This window comes from Hemitrygon akajei, chromosome 6, assembly GCF_048418815.1.
Source record: "Hemitrygon akajei chromosome 6, sHemAka1.3, whole genome shotgun sequence".
Classification (NCBI taxonomy): Eukaryota; Metazoa; Chordata; class Chondrichthyes; order Myliobatiformes; family Dasyatidae; genus Hemitrygon; species Hemitrygon akajei.
Genome location: NC_133129.1, coordinates 177,843,161 through 177,863,387, shown reverse-complemented (window position 1 = coordinate 177,863,387; position 20,227 = coordinate 177,843,161). Strand labels below are relative to the sequence as shown.

The 20,227-nt window shown below is 41.2% G+C and overlaps 2 protein-coding genes across 3 annotated transcripts in view; both read left to right on the top strand.

Annotated features, from left to right (window-relative positions):
• qser1 (glutamine and serine rich 1) overlaps positions 1 to 3,432 on the top strand; it is a 155,084-nt gene extending 151,652 nt beyond the window's left edge. The window contains 2 exon segments of the mRNA XM_073049828.1: positions 250 to 345; positions 2,236 to 3,432. Coding sequence (XP_072905929.1) covers positions 250 to 345; positions 2,236 to 2,376 — 237 coding nt within the window. The 3' untranslated portion in view covers positions 2,377 to 3,432.
• A 3,635-nt stretch (positions 3,433 to 7,067) lies between these two features.
• Positions 7,068 to 20,227, top strand: part of LOC140729716 (uncharacterized) — a 92,711-nt gene continuing 79,551 nt past the window's right edge. For both annotated transcript variants that reach the window (XM_073049827.1, XM_073049826.1), the window contains exon 1: positions 7,068 to 7,333. In XM_073049827.1, coding sequence (XP_072905928.1) covers positions 7,202 to 7,333 — 132 coding nt within the window. In that variant the 5' untranslated portion in view covers positions 7,068 to 7,201. The remainder of the gene's footprint in view (positions 7,334 to 20,227) is intronic.

Sequence of the window (20,227 nt, the reverse complement as noted above, 5' to 3'; positions counted from 1 at the left end):
GGATGGGAGGAAACCAGAGCACCCAGAAGAAACCCATGCGGTCATGGGGAAAGCATACAAACTCCTTATAGCCGTGGTGGGAATCGAACCCTGACCAGTGATCACTGATGCTGAAAAGTGATTACGCTGCTGTGCTACCATCTGATCAAATTGTGTCGTGTGTTGTTATGACCATTGCTAATTGCTAATTTTTCAAAAGAAGTTGTGATTTTTTTTTACTTTGAATTTTTTTCTGTATTTTAACTGTAGGAGTTTACTGTAGATCAAGAAAAATTGCAGTGCTGTACTTTATATCACACCCTTCATCACTATAAATATCATACATACCTGATATGCAAGAAAGAGGTGAGTTTTTTAAGCTCTGGAACATTTACAATGGTACTAAGAAAGATTGAATAGATTAGGACTGTATTCTTTAGAACATGGAAGATTGAGGGGAGATTTGATAGAGGCATACAAAATTATGAGGGGTATAGATAGCGTAAATGCAAACAGGCTATTTCTATGGAGGTTGGGTGGGATTACAGAGGTCATGGGTTAAGGGTGAAAGGTGAAAAGTTGAGGGGAACATGAGAGGAAACTTCTTCACTTGAAGGGTGGTGAGGGTGTGAAATGAGCTGCCAGTACAAGTGGTGCATGCAAGCTCGATTTCAATGCTTAAGAGAAGTTTGGATAGGTAGATGGATAGGGGGGGGGGGGGGGGGAGGTTACGGTCCTGGTGCAGCTTGATGGGAGTAGGCAGTTTAAATGGTCTCAGCTTGGACTAGATGAGCTGAGGGGGCCTGTTTATGCATTGTACTTCTCTGACTCTGACTTGGTCAGACTCTTAAATTGTTAGATTTCAACTAAGTAGATCCCAGGATTATTCAATACATCTAGAATTTAAAATGACCACTAGGATTCTCTCCTGGAAAAAGCACATTTGAAAGCCAATGGTGGTTAAGACGTGTTCTTTTTTGAATTTCAGCCTACATTTTTAAGTAACCTATTTGAAGTATATTTGTACTGTAAATTAAACAAAATTCAGAAACTTTGCTGAGGTGGTAATTATGCATGCATCTGTTTTCACTTTAATTTCCTAATATGGCTCGAATTTTGTGGTTAGCAACAAAGTGGCACGGATTGTCATTGACCTTGAATAATGCTGACCGGAAAGACCTAAGGATTTTTCTGGCCTGTATTTCCCTTTTCCAGTGTTGGTTGCTGTCAGGCTTTCAAAGGGATCTTTCACAGCCAGTAACAGTGATGTCATCAAGTTGATTTAGCAGTCAGTTACTTTTGACTAATTTTTGCAGGCAGCAAAGTAGAAAGGAAAAGCACATCTTTGTAATTCCTAACTATTTTACAAAGCGCCACTTAAAGATTGGATTACCTGCATAAAATTAAGGTAAAAATTGATATATCAGGTTTTATTCAAATTAAAGTTATTTTAAGATCCACTGTATTTTGAAAAAAAAATGAACATACTATAATTCTCATAATGATATATTAAGAATTTATTAAATGACTGCAGTATCTTAGTACATATTTTTAAAAACTCAACCTTATTGTTTGTAGTTTGAGGTATTTCATTTTTTTATGTTGTATATTTTTCATATTTGTTTCTGGAATAGGGACCATTCATCCCATTTAATCAGAGCAGTCTCATTTTTCCTCCTCATTCCCTGAAATCTGTTCTCCTCAATGACAGCCTGATTTTTTTTTCCCCATGACCCATTTAGACAATGGATAGTTTAGAATAGCCCATTACCCTACCAGCACTTTGGGGTGTGGGTGGAAACTGGAGAGTGCAGGGGAAACCCAGGTCGTCATGGGGAGAACCTGCAAGCTGCACACTGATGACATGAGATTTTGATTAAATCTCTGATACTCGAGCTGTAAGATTCAGTATGTTTTCATTTTATACATGATTTTCCATTAATCTAGTGGGGGTGGTTTAAAAACAACATACAGTCTGGGGGACAGCTATATCACTGGCAGTAACTTAAGGATTTTCACTTTAAATTTCTCACATTTAGAAATCTGGATGTTGTCACTTTTGTGTGTCATCATTATAACAAGATAGTTTTGTTGCCATTGGCAACAACATGAGACAGTCTATTGAACAGAGGCAACTTGATTCATGAAATGTCAGTTACCAAATGTGTGAAAGTATACACCTATTCATATTTGCAATGATGTGTGATATGCGTTCTTTAAAATTTGTAACATTTATTTTTTCAACCATTTGAACAGGCGTCATCCATTCTAAAGCAGAACAAAGATCTAGGACAAGTTGAAACAATCCAGCAATGCATGGAAAATGAGAAATGGGTGGAGGATCTCTTTGAAAAATTTGGCGACCTTCTGACACAAGCACAGCAGAACTGTTTATAATGTACATATGGAGATTTTTTCACCAGTTGTATCAATGGCACTAGTGATATCATGGGACGTATCAACATGAACTTTTGCACCCCTGTTGATGCTAGGACTAAGCTCACAATACTGGCACTCATGGGTTTTAATGGACCTTGGATTTTGGCCCATAGTTAAATGGTCATAGTGGCCAAAAAACACGTTTTGACATTGGAAGTAATTATTACAGCTGTAACCACATTTTTTTTATAATGCCAATGTTTTTGATTTATTTGTATTCCATGAACTTGAGGTATTGAGTAATGGTTATTTACAAAAAAAAGTAAAACATTTAAAAAAAACTTTTGTGACCGATCAAAATGGCAAGGCATGCACTAAGTATATTATGATTTTCTTATTAATATAGTTTAAGCATATTAGGAAACTTCTGTTCTACAAGAAATGCTTTAAAATTGATTACTTGACACTTACTGATTCGCAGGACCCAAAATCTGGAGACAACCAGATCTTCCTAATGTCTGCCAACCATATTTCTATACACAATGTAAGGAAAGTTGATATGCCGTGACGTTCTTTAAAGTAAATTTTGTCATCAGAAAGTAACACTTGCTTTACAGACTGAAGATAGTAATTCAGGAAACTGGATGTAGAGTTGGTGCAATCCAATGACTCTGTCAACTCTGAACATGAAAATGTGATGAACACATGTATTTTCCCAATTTGAAGAAAAAAATTATTTTTCCTTTATCCATATTTCTTCAAAAAAAATTGTACATTTTATCACATCAATAATTGTATTTTTCAGAGAAAATATTGTGGTTTGAATTATGTTCATGTATCTTTGTAATACACTTTTCATTGTTTCCAGTAAATTCTTTTCACTTACATTGATCACATATTGTATACTTTATATACTGAGGTAAACTACAATTCTGAATTCCTGTTAATACAGTTTGCTTCAGTGTTTACCAGATATGCATATTGGACTAGTTTTGCCTTTTAAGTGTAGCTGTGTTACACATTTCAATTATTTTCTGATACATGAAAATAAATTTCCTACTAAACCTGCAAAAATATCTATTTTTTTAATGTTGCGCCATGCTAAATATTTAATAATTCAGCATTAGGTGCAGGATATTTGCAAAAGTTGTTTTAATTTCACTACTTTATTTGGCTGCACTGAATGATACTCTTACTCTGAAGGTTATCTATTGAATTGTTACCTCCCATTCTATGAATCAATAATATTTTACTCTATTAAATGAACTCTTAAATTCTTAAACTTTTAATTTCCTCTTCTCAAAGGCTTTGCTGTTTTAATTATCTTTTAATCGTATTGTTATAAATAATGTTTAACATTTCATGGAATATTTTACATGAACTTTCAGTTTATTTTAAGGTTGTGTCTTTGGTGAGATTGCAGTACTCTTTCCACTGTAAGAGAGAGTGTTTCAGCATTACGACTGCAGCATCTAAAGTTGTCTTGGGCAATGAGCTTAAATCCCAAAAAAATTGCCCACACAGTGCAGCAATGGACCCTTTTCCTCCTTCATTATCTTTGTCACCAAGGCTGCCAGTGTTCAAGATTTCGAGTGGTATAGATGAGGTTAATGCAAGTGGGTTTTTTCCATTGAGGGTGGATGCAACTATAATGAGAGATCATATGTTATGGGTGAAGTGAAATATTTAAGGGGAACTTCTTCACTCAGGGTTATGCGAATGAGGAACAAACTTCCAAAGAAAATAGAAACATAGAAAACCTACAGCACAATACAGGCCCTTTGGCCCACAAAGTTGTGCGGAACATGTCTCTACCTTAGAAATTACTATGCTTACCTATAACCCTCTATTTTACTAAGCTCCAAGTACCTATTTAAAAGCCTCTTAAAAGACCCTATAGTATTCGCCTCCACCACCGTTGCCAACAGCCCATTCCACACACTCACCACTCTCTGCGTAAAAAAAAAACTTACCCCTGACATTGCCTCTGTGCCTACTCCCCAGCACCTTAAATCTGTGTCCTCTTGTGGCAACCATTTCAGCCCTGGGAAAAAGCCTCTGACTATCCACACGATCAATACCTCTCATCATCTTATACTCCTCTAACAGGTCACTTCTCATCCTCTTTCGCTCCAAGGAGAAAAGGTCTAGTTCACTCAACCTGTTTTCATAAGGCATGCTCTCCAATCCAGGCAACATCCTTGTAAATCTCCTCTGCACCCTTTCTATGGCTTCCACATCCTTCCTGTAGTGAAGCGACCAGAACAGAGCACAGTACTCCAAGTGGGGTCTGACCAGGGTCCTATATAGCTGCAACATTACCTCTCGGCACTTAAATTCAATTCCACGATTGATGAAGGCCAATACACCATACGCCTTCTTAACCACAGAGTCAACCTGCGCAGCAGCTTTGAGTGACCTATGGACTTGGACCCCAAGATCCCTCTGATCCTCCACACTGCCAAGAGTCTTACTATTAATACTATATTCTGCCATCATATTTGACCTACCAAAATGAACCACTTCACACTTATAAAATGTTTGATTTTCAATATTAAAGAGAAGTTTGGATAAATACATGGATGCAAAGGGTATGGAGGGCAATTGTTCACGTGTCTGTTGATGGGACTAAGCGGAATAGTAATTTGGCATGGACTAGATAGGGCAAGGGTTTGTTTTTGAGCTTTAGTGCTCTTTGTGATGTTAAAGAGTGATAACAGTGGGATAGAAGCTTTCTTCGAGGCTTTCACTCTTGCACCATTTTTAAAAAATGATTCTATTTTTCTAACAATCTAGGAGACCTTGCACTTTTCCACATTACTTTCTATGTTCTATTAATTCATAATGTCTCCAGTCTTGTTTATCTTCTGGAAACCCCACCCAAATTGCCAACCAGCTTACTAGTGACATATCAATGAAATATTAAACTGGGGCTCCCTTTGTCTTATTGAGTTCACAGGGCCCTTAGTAGGAAGTTACACCAGTATCTTGGCAAACATTCAACCCAGTCTTATCTGAAAGCAAATTATTGTATCATTATCACATTGTTCTTTCAGGGAGTTGCTGTTGGACAAATAGTTCTGTATTTCTTGCAGTTATCTTTTAAAACTATGTTCTGGTTATTAACTGCTAGTCATCTGAATGCTACGATATTGATGCAGGGACTCCAACTACTGCTGTTCTAGACCAAACAGCCTTCAAACTACTTCCTTATCGACTTTCCTCCCATGATGTCAAAAATTGGGGTGTTTATTGATTGTTGCATAATTGTGTAGTCAAGAAATGAAGCAGTACATTCTGTATGCAGAAAAATTGAAGAGTTATTGAAGTATTGGCTGAAAAGTGGTAAATAATGTATTTGCCATGCACTAGCTAAAAAGTCCAACCACTTATCTGTTATATTAAATCAGATCGCCATGTCCTTGACCATCAACATCCTGGGGATAACCATTAACCAGAAACTCAGTTAAGTCAATCATAGAGTACTTCAGCACAGAAACAGAGCCTTTGGCCCTGTGTTGAACTGCTACACTGCCTAGTCCCATCAACCTGCACCTGGCCCATACCCAACTCATTCATGTACTTATTCAAACTTCTCTTAAATGTTGAAATTGAACCTGCATCAGCTGAAAATTGCAGTTACAAGAGCTGGATATTGTGCAACAATTGATTCTTCTGACACTGGAAATACATACTACAAGTTGGGAGCAGAACTGAATATGCTGTCTGGATGAATGTATGCATATCCAAAAACACTCTTCATCCCAAATGTCGACCACTACAAGCTCATGCCAGCTCTATTGTGTACCATCTCACCACCATGTAAATACCAGGGAGAAGTAAATGAGTCACTTCCTGATATTGGAAGACTCCTGAGGCATTTCGGCAGGAAACGTCGATTGTACTCCTTTCCATAGGTGCTGCCTGATCAGCATTTTGTGCGTGTTACAGGACATAAATATTTACTGGTGAAATTGGTATTTAAGTGATCCCACCATATTTTGCATCACATTCTTGTTTTTATCTTTTTCAAAGTAACTTTATACCTAACGACAAGAAAACATAGTTCACAAACAACATGAAATAGCCTGCATTATTATCTCTAAGGACGAGTAATAGCTATCTTCTTCAGCAGCCCTTGGACTGAGAGTGGGTTTAAGCCACTATCTATTGTGGAACCATTATACCTGGCGGGAGTGGCTAGGATTGACAGCGACATCAATCTTTTATTTTCCGGGTGGTCATTGTTTAGTGTCTCGCAGAATGGAAAGTAGGCTGCTATTTTCACATGCTCTCAACCGTTATGAATTTGCAATAAGGGGGATATAAAACATCCATGAGAAATATCTGCAACTTCAGTTCCGCCGCAATTGTTCGGATCCCAGCGCCTCGCGCCGGCCGGCTTGGAGTTCCAATTGTAACGGGTCGATTTCCGGCTCGCATGGGACCTCACCATCACTTCTCCTCCAGAGGGGGGGAATGAAAATCGAGAAGCAGTGCAGTTGCACTTAATAAGCATTAACACGATAGCAAGTGAAGGCTGATAAACGCATCATATTGTTTAGAATTCGAATGCAGCGCTGAGTGTGGGATTATGTTAGGTGTGTTTTGTGTGCGGAGGTCGGGTGCCGTAGTTTCTCTCCCCGCGGTCGATGCAGCGGGCGGGTAGTAGGGACGGTGGGGCGGGGCCATCCGCTGGTCACAGAGGGAGACGGCGGCCGCTTGGCGACGGCACGAGGCATTGAGCGGCGGGAGGGAGGGAGCCCAGGGGGGGCCCCGACAGACTACTACGGGCCGGTGCTGCTGGTGGCCCGTCGGGGGAACGAATGGGAGCGGCGGCATCATGGCGCAGCCGGGCTGTGTGAGAGGCCGCGTCTCGGCTGAGAGGCTGCGCTCCTGGTGGGAGGTACCGGCCATCGCTCACTTCTGCTCCTTGTTCCGCGCCGCCTTTGCGCTGCCGGACTTCGAGATCGAGGTAAGGCCGACAATCGAGGCCCCGGATCCGAGGCCTTGTTATACGGGTGATGGGTAGCGACCGTCGCGCCGGACCCCCGAGTTGTCTCCAGGTTCTGGCTAAGCCAGGGCGCCGACGGTACCGAGGCCTAAGGCACCAGGCCCTGTGATTAATTTTCTGGCCTTTGCCTGAACTTCGATTCGCCTTCGCCCCCCCCCCACCCCCCACCCCCGGGTGTGTTGGTGTCGGTGTGGGAATCATGAATGTCCCCATGGGTTTCTGATTAACCCGCTTTCATGCTTTGGGAAGGGGAGGATTGATCCAACCTTTGTAGTTGCTGTATTTTATTATTTCCCATGGCTCTCCTCCCCACCCCCACTTCTGATCCTTTTGACTTCACGTATTGTGTAAGGGTGTTTATTGCCACCTTTCTCCCTTCATTTGTTATTTCGAGGGTGTTTGCTACCCCCCACACACCCCTTTATTGTGGGTGTGATTGTTCCGTGTTCTGAATGATTGCCCAACTCTCCAGAGGGGGATTTACTCGGGCTTCATTTAGCGCAGTTGAGTTGGTTATTGTGAAACCCAATTCACTTTTGTTTTGAATAACGTAGGTGGGCCAAATCGTGTTCGAGTTTTGTTCGACTGTCAGGGTTAAGTGAGCTGCAATTAGGGTAGAGTTAGAAATATTTTAAGTTTCCTTCCCCTTAAGGAAAGGAAACGCTTGTTAAGTTGTACCAAGTGGAGTATTATTGCGATGGTTCCTTTGTTATTTTGTCTGGCTGTTAGAGGCTTCGTGACTCACGTCTCGTTAATGTTCAGTATTATATTATGTTATCCATGTTGTAATGTCTCCATGTAGGCGAGCTCTGGGAGGGTGAAAACTTGCCTTGAATACAAGCCAACGATGCAGTAATGTTTCCTTTTAAGCAAGGTGTTTCTGACAAACAAATGTGTTTGCAAGTTACTGGTTCGTGAGAATTAATCTAGCACCTAATGAATTACTGAAATGTAAGGGGAAAGTTTGTTAAATCAGAAGCTGGAATTAATTTCAAAAATACATGGCCATAGAAACAGGTCCTTCAGCCCATCTAGTCTATGCCAAACAATTTAAACTCCCATCTAGTTTCTACAACCTACTTCCAAGGACATTCCAAGAACATCTCAGGATGTTGTTAATTAAGAAATTGTCTGTGAGTACTGTGAATAGCATGTGATGCTCTGGATTTCTTGGTATTTTAATTTGTTCAGTTAGATTTTTAAGTTTACTATTTGATCTAGAATCACTGTTAGAGTATTAAATTATTTACTTGTGCTGTAATGGGGTGCTGCAGCATTGGACTAGATGGGCTGAAGGGCCCCTTTCTATCGATCTGCACTCGGACTATATACCCCTACCACCCACTTACTTATCCAAATTTCTCTTAAATGTTGCAATTGAATCCACATCCACCGCTTCCACTGGTAACTCATTCCACACTTGCGTCACCCTCTGAATGAAGAAGTTCCCCTTAAATATTTCATCTTTTGTCCTTGACCTGTGACCTGATTTTAGTCTCACCCAACCACAATGAGAAAAGCCTGCTTGCATTAACCCGATCTGTCCCCATTATAATTTTGTACACCTCTGTTAAATTTCCGCTCATTCTCCTTCCACATTCCAGGGAATAAAGTCCTAACCTACTTGACCTTTCTCTATAACTCAAATCCTGGCCATTTCCACTGACTTTGTTAGTGTTACAAACTATGTTCCTAGTCATCAATTGAATTTGACTGTTTAGAACTTGCATACGTAAAGGGCATTTTACAGTCATAGTTCCAAAAGCCTTTTAAAACTAATGGAATACTTCCTAAAGTATTGTTACTGTCCAAGGAATTTAGTAGTAACTCTGTACAAACAGAATTATGACGCTGTAAACTAATATCTGTAAGGAATAAATATTAAAGGCGATCCCAATGTTGCCCTGTTGACTGTTGTAAGATAGAGACTGCAGATGCTGGAAATTTGGAGCAGCACGCAAAGGATCTGTATGACTCTGTGGAGGGAAATGAGCAAAGTTCAAAATAAGTTGAATAATATGAATTTATTACATGTATGTCACCATATGTTTTCTTGCAGCATGCTCAATAAGTCCACGAAACATAATAGAATGAATAAAAGACTGCACCCAATAGAATGGAAAAACAACCTATGTGCAAGACAACAAAGTACAAAGACAAATAATAGTAATAAAAATATGCAATAAATATTGAGAATGTGAAATGAAGAGTCCTTGAAAGTGAGCTCATAGGTTGTGGGAACAGTTCAGTGTTGGGACGAGCTATCCCCACTGGCTCAAGAGGCTGATGTTGAGGGACAATAACTTCCTGAACCTGATGGTGTGAGTCTTGAGGTTCCTGATGGTAGCAGCGAGAGGAGAACATGGCCTGGCTGCTGGGCCTTGATGATGGATACTGCTTTCCTGCACTCTGTGTAGATACAGTGGAATGCAAAAGTCTGGGCACCCCTGGTCAAAATTTCTGTTACTGTGAATAGCTAAGCGAGTAAAACATGACCTGATTTCCAAAAGGCATGAAGTGAAAGATGACACATTTCTTTAATATTTTAAGCAAGATTACTTTTTTTATTTCCATCTTTTACAGTTTCAAAATAACAAAAAAGGAAAAGGGCCCGAAGCAAAAGTTTGGGCACCCTGCATGGTCAGTACTTAGTAACCCCTGCTTTGGCAAGTATCACAGCTTGTAAGCGCTTTCTGTTGCCAGCTAAGAGTCTTTCAATTCGTGTTTGGGGGATTTTCACCCATTCTTCCTTGCAAAAGGCTTCTAGTTCTGTGAGATTCTTGGGCCTTCTTGCATGCACTGCTCTTTTGAGGTCTATCCACAGATTTTCGATGATGTTTAGGTCGGGGGTCTTTGAGGGTCATGGCAAAACCTTCAGCTTGCGCCTCTTGAGGTAGTCCATTGTGGATTTTGAGGTGTGTTTAGGATCATTATCTTGTTGTAGAAGCCATCCTCTTCATGTTCAGCTATTTTTCAGACGATGTGATGTTTGCTTCCAGAATGTGCTGGTATTTAATTTAATTCATTCTTCCCTCTACCAGTGAAATGTTCTCCATGCCACTGGCTGCAACACAAGCCCAAAGCATGATCGATTCACCCCCTTGCTTAACAGTTGGAGAGGTGCTCTTTTAAACATACCTTTGCTCATTGTAGCCAAAAAGTTCTATTTTAACTTTATCAGTCCACAGGACTTGTTTCCAAAGTACATCAGGCTTGTTTAGATGTTCGTTTGCAAACTTCTGATGCTGAATTTTATGGTGAGGATGCAGGAAAGGTTTTCTTCTGATGATTCTTCCATGAAGGTCATATTTGTGTAGGTGTCGCTGCACAGTAGAACAGTGCACCACCACTCCAGAGTCTGCTAAATCTTCCTGAAGGTCTTTTGCAGTCAAACGGGGGTTTTGATTTGCCTTTCTAGCAATCCAACGAGCAGTTCTCTCAGAAAGTTTTCTTGGTCTTCCAGACCTCAACTTGACTTCCACCGTTCCTGTTAACTGCCATTTCTTAATTACATTATGAACTGAAGAAATGGCTACCTGAAAACGCTTTGCTATCTTCTTATAGCCTTCTCCTGCTTTATGAGCATCATTTACTTTAATTTTCAGAGTGCTAGGCAGCTGCTTAGAGGAGCCCATGGCTGCTGATTGTTGGGACAAGGTCTGAGGAGTCAGGGTATTTATAAAGCTTTGAAATTTGCATCACCTGGCCTTTCCTAACGATTACTGAACAAGCCATAGCCCTAACAAGCTAATTAAGGTCTGAGACCTTGGTAAAAGTTATCTGAAAGCTCAAATCTCCTGGGGTGCCCAAACTTTTGCATGGTGCTCCTTTTTTTTTTTGTCACTCTAAAATTGTACAAAACAAGAATAATACACTAATCTTGCTTAAAATGTTGAAAATAATGTTTCATCTTTAACTTTATGACTTTTGGAAATCAGTTCATCTTGTACTCACTTAACTATTCACAGTAACAGAAATTTTGACCAGGATGCCCAATCTTTTGCATGCCACTGTACCTTCAATGATGGACTGAGACATATCTACTACATTTTGTAGGATTTTATGTTCAAGGGCGTTGGTGTTTCCATACCAGCCAGTAATACAACTAGCCAACATGCTCTCCAACACACACCTAAAGAAGTTTGTCAAATTTTTAGATGTTATTCTGAATTTTCACAGACTTATAAGGAAGTGGATAGAGGTCCTGTTGTGCTTTCTTCATAATTGCACTTATGTGCTGGGCCCAGCACAGATCTTCTGAAATGAAAACACCAAGGAATTTAAAGTTGCTAACTCTCCACCTCTGATCCTCCAATGAAAACTGTCTTGTGGACCTCTGGTTTCCTCCTCTTGAAGTCAATAGTCAGCTTATTGATCTTACTGACATTGAGAGAGATGTTGTGGCCAACTCAGTCAGATTTTCAAGCTTCCTCCTCTCTGCTGATTCATTACCATCTTTGGTTCAGCCTGCAACAGTGGTGTTGTCAGCAAACTTAAATATGACATTGGAGCTGTGCTGAGCCACATTGTCGTAAGTATAAAGTGACAGTCAACATTTTGGGTTAGGATCCTTCAGGACCTTGAGAAAGAGAGCAGATAACTGGTATAAAAAGGTGAGGGGAAGTGTGGAGCAAGAGCCCTGAGAATCAGGTTTATTATCAGTGACATATTCAATTGAAGTTTGTCATTTAACCATACATTATTACTCATGAATAAAGCCAAATGAGACAGCGTTACCACAGGGTCAAGGTACAATGACATGTTACCAAGAGTCACACACAGTAAGCATACCCAATCATGTAATAAGAGTCCCAGGGCTCACCCCATCTGCTGCAGCTTGATGCATACAAGTCAACAAGCCCACATAGGATATCAGTAAAAATACAGTAACGCAGGATGTGTGTGTGTATACACATACACGCAGAGTCCAAGCCTTCCATCGGTATCAGTAGATGACACTGTGGCTTTCAGGCCCAGACCTCACCACGGCAGATGTTGTGAAGTTTGTTTTGCAGAGGGAGTATAATGTAATGTAAATTACAGTGTGTATAAAAATTAATTGTGCAAAGAGTGAAAATAGTGAGGCAGTAAGTGGATCTCTGTGAGGGGTGACAGGTGGAGGAAGGGAGAATCTGAGATGATAGTTGCAAGTAACAGGGCTGAAGAAGATGGAATCCGTTAGGAGAGGAATAAAGGGAAGGATGCACCAAGAGGATTGTGTGTATGAGATTTAGAGGGTGAGAGGAAGGTGATGGGAGTCATTCGAATGATTGGAGACGGGAAGGGATAGAGGGGTGTGTTTACATTACAAGATGGTGTTTGATGGCATTCCCTCATCACCAGAATCGGCTTTGATATTACTGGCATATGTTGTGAAATTTGTTGTTATGTGGTAGCAGTACGTTACAATGCATAATCAAAAATGTAAATTACAGTAAGTATTTATAGTACAAAAGTTAATTTAAATAAGTATTGCCAAGAGAGAAAAAAATAGTAATGAAGTTGTCGTGGGTTCAATGTCCATGCAGAAGGGAAGAGGCTATTCCTGAATCTCTCAGTGTGTGCCTTCAAGCTTCTGTAATTCCTCCCTGATAGTAGCAATGAGAAGAGGGCATGTCCTGGGCGATAGGGTCCTTAATGATGGATGCCTCCTTTTTGAGACATCGCTCCTTGAAGATGTCCTGGCTGCTGGAAAGGCTAGTGCCCATGATGGAGCAGATTGAGTTTACAACTCAGTGCAGTTTATCAGCTTAGTTCAATCGTGTGCAGTGCCTTCTCCTCTCCCCCCACCCCTATACCAGACGGTGATGCTGCCATTTAGAATGCTTTCCACAGTACATCTGTTGAAATTTGCGAGCGATTTTGGTGACATAGCAAATTTCCTCAAACTCCTAGCAAAATATAGCTGCTGTCACACCTTCTTTGCAACAGCAGTGTTGCATGTTGGGCCCAGGGTAGGTCCTCAGAGATGTTGACACCCAAGGACTTGCAATTGCTGATCCTTCCCATTCTTGATCCCTTGATGAGGACTGATGTTTGTTCCCTCATCTTATCCTTTCTGAAGTCCACATACTGTTCTGTGGTCTTACTGAAGTAGAGGGCAAGGTTGTTGCTGTGACAGCACTCAGCTAGCTGATCTATCTTCCTCCTGTACACCTTCTCATCGCCATCTGAAATTCTGCCAACGATAGTTGTGTTGTCAGCAAATTTATCGATGGTATTTAGGCTGTGCGTAGCCACACAGACATGAATGTTGATGCGAGTAGAGCAGTGTGCTAAGCACCACATCCTTGACGTGCACCAGTGTTGATTATCAGCGAGGCAGAGATGTTATTTCCAATGCACACAGACTGGTCTTCCGGATGAAGTTGATGATCCAGTTGCAGAGGGAGGTATAGAGGCCTGGGTTTGGAGCTTTTTACTCAGAACTGTAGGCGTGATTGTGTTAAATGCTGAGCTGTAGTCAATAAACAGCAGCCTGACATAAGCCACATTCTGTGATGTAATGTTTTGAACCAACACCCTTCTGACTTGGTGGCAAGTACCATGTACCACTGAGTCACAGGTCTCACTTCTTCCACGCAGTTCCACTTCTCTACCTCAAGCTTTCATTGCTGAGTCATTTGCTGATTTATTTTTTTACTGGTAATAGACTGTGAATTTTAAGAGAAATTCTTAAGGAGCTGTTTCCTTTTGCCTTTTTAATTAACTGCGAGTTTCAGTTGTTTTAACCAGCCATCAATTTGCACACTAATACAGTTACATTGGCTGCTTTGATTACAATGGCATAGTATGGCCACTGTGCACCCTGTTATGTGGAATGGGATTAAATACAACAGTAAACGAACAGAATTCACTACTTGTTTGAAATGAAGTAATGAGTGTGTGCTGCCCTTTTTAAAATTTAAGTAGGGATTGCTTTGAAATGAAAGCAGAATACTGCTGATGCTAAGAATTTAAAATAGGAAAGGAAAAAGATTGAGGTACTCGTTCATTCACAAACAAAAGAAAATCTGCAGATGCTAGAAATCAAGCAAAATGCAGGAGGAACTCAGCAGGCCAGGCAGCATCTATGGAAATGAATACAGATGACCTTACGGGCCGAGACCCTTCATTGGGATTGGGGAAAAAAGTTCAGTCAGAGTAAGAAAGTGGCGGGGGGGGGGGGGGAAGGAAGAAACACAAGGTGATGGGTGAAACTGGGGTAGGGGATGAAGGAAAGAGCTAGGAAGTTGATTGGTGAAAGAGATCCAGGGCTGGAAAAGGGGCATCTGTTAGGAGAGGACAGAGGCCATGGAAGAAAGAAAAGGGGGAGGTGCACCAGATAGATAAGGTGAGAGAGGGGAATGGTGAAGGGGGGGGGGTGGCGTTAGCAGAAATCAGTGTTCATGCCATCAGTTTGGAGGCTACCCAGACAGAATATAAGGTGTTGCTCCTCCAACCTGAGTGTGTCCTCTTTGTGACAGTAGAAGGAAGCCATGGACTGACATGTTGGAATGGGAAGTGGAATTAAAATGGGCGGTCACTTGGAGATCCTGCTTTTTCTGACGGACGAAGCATAGGTGCTGGGCGAAGCGGTCTCTGTCTATGTCGGGTCTCACTGATATACAGGAGGCCACACTGGGAGCCCCGGATACGGTAGATGACCTCAACAGACTCACAGGTGAAGTGTTATCTCACCTGGAAGAACTGTTTGGATCCCTGAAGGTTAGTGAGGGAGCAAGTGTAGGAGCAGGTGTAGCACTTGTTCCGCTTGCAAGGATAAGTCCCTGGAGGGAGATCAGTGGGGAGGGACGAATGGATGAGGGAGTCGCGTAGGGAGTGATCCCTGCGGAAAGTGGAGGTGGGGGAGGGAACGATGTGCTTGGTGGAGGGATCCCGCTGGAGATGGTGGAAGTTACAGAGGATTATGTGCTGGACATGGAGGTTGGTGGGGTGGTAGTTGAGGAAAGAGGAATTCTATCCCTGTTGGGGTGGTGAGAGGATGGATGGGGTGGGGGCGGATGTGCACAAAATGGAAGTGATGTGGTTGAGGACAGTGTTGATGGTGGAAGGAGGGAAGCCCTTTTCTTTGAAGGAGGAGGAGTTACGTAATGAAAAGCCTCATCCTGAGAGCAAATGCGGCAGAGTTGGAGGAATTGAGAGAAAGGGATGGCATTTTAACGAGTAACGGTGGGAAGTGGTCTCGTCCAGGCAGCTGTGAGAGTCAGGGTTTATAATAAAATAAGATCATCGGGGCCTGGGAACTTGAAATCTTTGAAAAGGTCAAGAGAGTATGGAGTGTCATGGACGTAGGTAGGAAGGGACTGAACCAAGGGGGATAAAACTGAGTCAATGTCAGTTGGGCAGGAACAAGCAGAAGCAATGGGCCAACCTGGATAGGCAGGTTTTCTTTCTTTCATGGCCTTTTGTCCTTTCCTATCAGATTCCCCCTCCTCCAGTCCTGCATCTCTTTCACCTTCCTCACCCCCACCCCCATTTCACCTATCACCTTGTATTTCTTCCTTCCATCCCCTCCACTTTCTTACCCTGACTCCTCATCTTTTTTCTCAGTCCTGATGAAGGGTCTCAGCCCAAAATGTTGACTGTACTCTTTTTCCATAGGTGCTTGGTGTCTGCCCTGCTGAGTTCCTTTGGTGTTTTGTGTGTGTTACTTGTTTTTCATGTTCAGCTGGATAGAGGATGCAGAATTAACAGTTTCAACGCTTGTTGAATTTTGTAGTGTATTCTGGTGTGGCGGCTGGTGTTGGTTTCTCATTTCAGCTTAAGCTACTGTACATGATGGCTAGGATTTGCTGTGAATCTCTGGCATGTCCAGTTTTTGGCAGTTTCTTGTAGATACGTTGTTGGATTCAAGCACTGAAATACAACTCTGCTGCACTGATGTGTTAGTGAGTTTGGGTTTGCTGTTTTTGAAAGCGTGAATGCCCTATTTTGAGATAGGGAAATAGATTCACATTTCAAAGGTGTTCTCTGAGGAGCTTGGCACAACCTATGAGTATTTGAAAGTAAAAATTAAAGAAATGACCATCTGGTTCTCAAGTCTGCTAAAAAGCCGGTGTTTAGAAGATTCCTTTTCAGCTGAGGTTGGTGATCAGAACGTTGAGCCTAATTCATACTGCTGAACTGCATTTTGTGTTTCACCAATTCCAGCCTGTTATTTTTTTGTTGTTCAGTATATTAATGGATGCCATGAATTGACAGGGTACAGAATGGTTCTATTCTTTTGGGTAGGGGGTGGGGTTGTTGAAATGTTTAACATCTAATCTTTTTCCACTCCTGTGATTTGTACACATGAGCCTTGATGCTCAAACTGTTTAAATCAAATAATCTGTCAGTGTAATGCTCATTATGTGAAAGCAGTTTTTAATCAAATTTCACATGGAAACTATGCAGCTCCTCAGCAAAATAACCCAAGCTTTTTCCAGCGTATCTGGTTATCTATTACCAACTTGACTGCAGCGTTCTTCTATTCAGCGGCAATTATTGTGTCGATCAGACACTTAGCAAACACTCTAGGGTACCATAATTGGAGGTGGTGATGCTGCTACACACTTCCCTCTCTGCACATTGGCACATTCTGTGCAATGTGAAACAATGTAATATTCAAAGTGCTACTTGTAAATTAACCCTAGTCTTCACTAGGTGTGAAGCAGCTGAGTAGGCCCGCAAGAGTGGTGTCCATATAATGGACCCTTTTGTTCAAAGGAAGCAAGTCCTGCACCACAGCATTGCTGATGGTCAGTGCCTAGTCACCATAATGAAACATAAAGTTTGACACAATACAGGATTAAAATTCCTGTACTGAACTGCAAACATGATAGCTTTACAGATGTGACTCAGCAAATTTATTATCAATGGGCTTGTTCTTGAAACTTTAATGGCAACTTTTTAATGTACAGTGCAGAGTATTCAAATTGATACATCACTCCGGATAAACATTGAATATAACTAGATTTTAGATTAATTAATTGCCCGCAATGTAAGTGAAGAACATTTTCTATAATGCGGGAGGCACAGTAGTGTAGTGGTTAGTGTACTGATTTACAGCCCCAGGGATTGGAAAACTTTAAATGTTTATTCTTTTCCATAGATGCCTGACTTGCCAAGTTCCCCCAGCATTTTGTGTGTTGCTTTTACTTCCATCTGCTGTCTGTAAAGAATGTGTTCTCTCATGAAGCCCTCTGTTGGTCAGGTCGACCATGGATGTTCTGTCCTGTACCAGCAAACTACATGATACTCAAGCCTGGACAGTATGATACGGAGAGCAAGCGGTTGCCCATGTAGCAAGCTTCCCTCTCCGTGCAGTTGATGAATCCAAAGAAACGGAAGAATAAATAATTATTTCATAATACAGTTTGGCACCAGCGGCATCACAGGAGTGGCCAGTCAGCATCGAACTCCACGTAGAACTGCCTCAGGGACTCCAGCTCCGGATTTTTCCTCTGTGTTTGTTCTTTTTCATGAGTGGGTATAGCCACGAGGCAGCAAAAGTTTGAAATCAGAGTTTTAACTTTTCTCAGATCAGCTGCCAACCACGAAGTTCTGCCTAAAACGACTGGTTTAAAGACACTAGTAACCTGCCTTTGTCCCTTCTCTTAGTAGGAACATTTTCGGTAGACTTAGTAGCTAAGCCACATGTGAAGGCCAGGAACTGGACTTTGTTGTCAGAGGTTATTTGAGATGCACAGCATCAGGAGAATTTAATAGGTAGTGGGAGCTTATCCCCATTACCAACACTGGCTATAACCACCTTAAGGAACCAATAACTGCAAGAGTTCCATCCAGGTGCTTCAGCTTCCTCCAAAAAGACATAAGCGTTAGTGTTAGTAAGTTTTGGGGCATGCTATGTTGGTGCCGTAGTCTGGTGGCACTTGTGGGCTGTCCCCAGCACATCTCCAGGCTTTGTTGATCATGATGCAAACAACTTATTTCACTGTGTACGTGACAAATAAAGCCAGTCTTTAATCTTTGCAGTCTCTGCATCGAGAAAAATTGATGAATTTATTGAGGAAAACTTAGCTGCACAGAAGCTTTCAGAGGATGTTCTTGGTCTGAGGATAGACATTGGTGCATCCACAGTGGTGGTAATTAGAAACCCTTTTATCTAGAGGTTTGCCATAGAAGTGATGCTTTGAATTTGTGGTGCAAAATTGAAGTTGAAATCAAGAATAAATAATAATGTTATAATCATTATTCAATAATTTGAAACTTAACAACAATAGTCAACAGGTTAAATAAACTGATTTGAAAGCAGGCTCTGCTATAGAAATCAAACTGGACATGCTGAGGCTGTGATAGAACAAAGGACCCTCCAGAAAATCTTGGCTATTCTGGACACTGTTTCTCACCCTCCACGTGCCACCTTAGCTGAACAAGGGAACACTTTCAGTAACAGACTAAGACAACTGTGCTGCTCCAAACAGTGCTATATGAGGTCATTAGGCTCGATAATGAGTCAACCTGTAGTCAGGGAGGTGATGATCCCTCCTGTTAGACTGTTATTAATCTCTGTTTACCACACCCTGTGCAATAGTGCCATCACATCTTATCTGGACGGTGTGAATGTGCACCTATTACAGTTTAATATTACGGTAATTCTTGCGTAACTATCTTATCAGTATGAACTTGGAAATCCTGTATATCTTATTTTAAGTAACCTTGTTTTTTATTTTTCTCTTGGTATTTGTATATCTGTGCACTTGTGACACAGTAATTTCCAATAAAGTATCTCTCTTAAAATTGAAGTGATTTTGGTGGATTGTTAATTTAGCACAATCAACCAGATTCTCAAGAGAAACTGGGCAACAAATTTGATACTAATGGTGGTGATATTAGAATACTTAAATAATCCTATTTAGACAAACAGACAATATGTTCATTTTCAAAAGTTACAATAACTTCTGTTATATGGGATGAAGGTGAGAATTACTTGTCAGTAACTACTTTCAAATTTTGTGTTCAGAAGAGCAAAGTTCAAAAAGTTTAAAAGATAAAAGTAAATTTATTATCAAAGTACATTTATGTCACCATATACAACCCTGAGAGTTGTTTTCTTGTGGGCATACTTAATAAATCCATAGAATAATAACTATACAACAGAATTAATGAATGGCCACACCAACTTGAGCATTCAGTCAGTGTGCAAAAGACAAAAAAAAACTGGGCAAATACAAAAAAGAAATAATAAATAAATTAAGAATATGAGATGAAGAGTCCTTGAAAGTGAGTCTATTGGTTGTGGGAGCATTTCAGTGACGGGGCTAGTGAAGTTATCTCCTTTGGTTTAAAATCCTGATGGTGGAGGGGTAATAATTGTTTTTGAACCTGGTGATGCGAGTTCTGAAGCTCCTGGACCTTCATCCTGATAGCAGCAGTGAGAAGGGAGCATGACCTGGGCAGTGGGGATCCCTGATGATGGCTACTGCTTTCCTGCAACAACATTTTATGTAGATGAGCTCAATAGTTGGGAGGGCTTTACCTGTGATGGACTGGGCTGTATCCACAATTTTTGTAAGATTTTCTGTTCAAGGGCATTGGTGTTTCTATACCAGCTGTGATGCAGCCAGTCAGTATACCCTCCACTACATATCAAAAGTTCGTCAAAGTTTTAGCTGTCATACCAAATCTTCCTAAACTCCCAAAGAAATGGAAGTGCTGCTATGTTTTCTTCATTATTGCACTTGCATGCTGGGCCCAGGACAGGTCATCTGAGGAATTTAAAGTTGCTGACCATCTCCACCTTTGATCTTCCAGTGAGGTCTGGTTCACGGTTCTCTGGTTTCCTTCTCTTGAAGTTAATAATCAGCTCCTTGGTCTTGCTGACACTGAGTAAGAGGTTGTTATTATGGCACC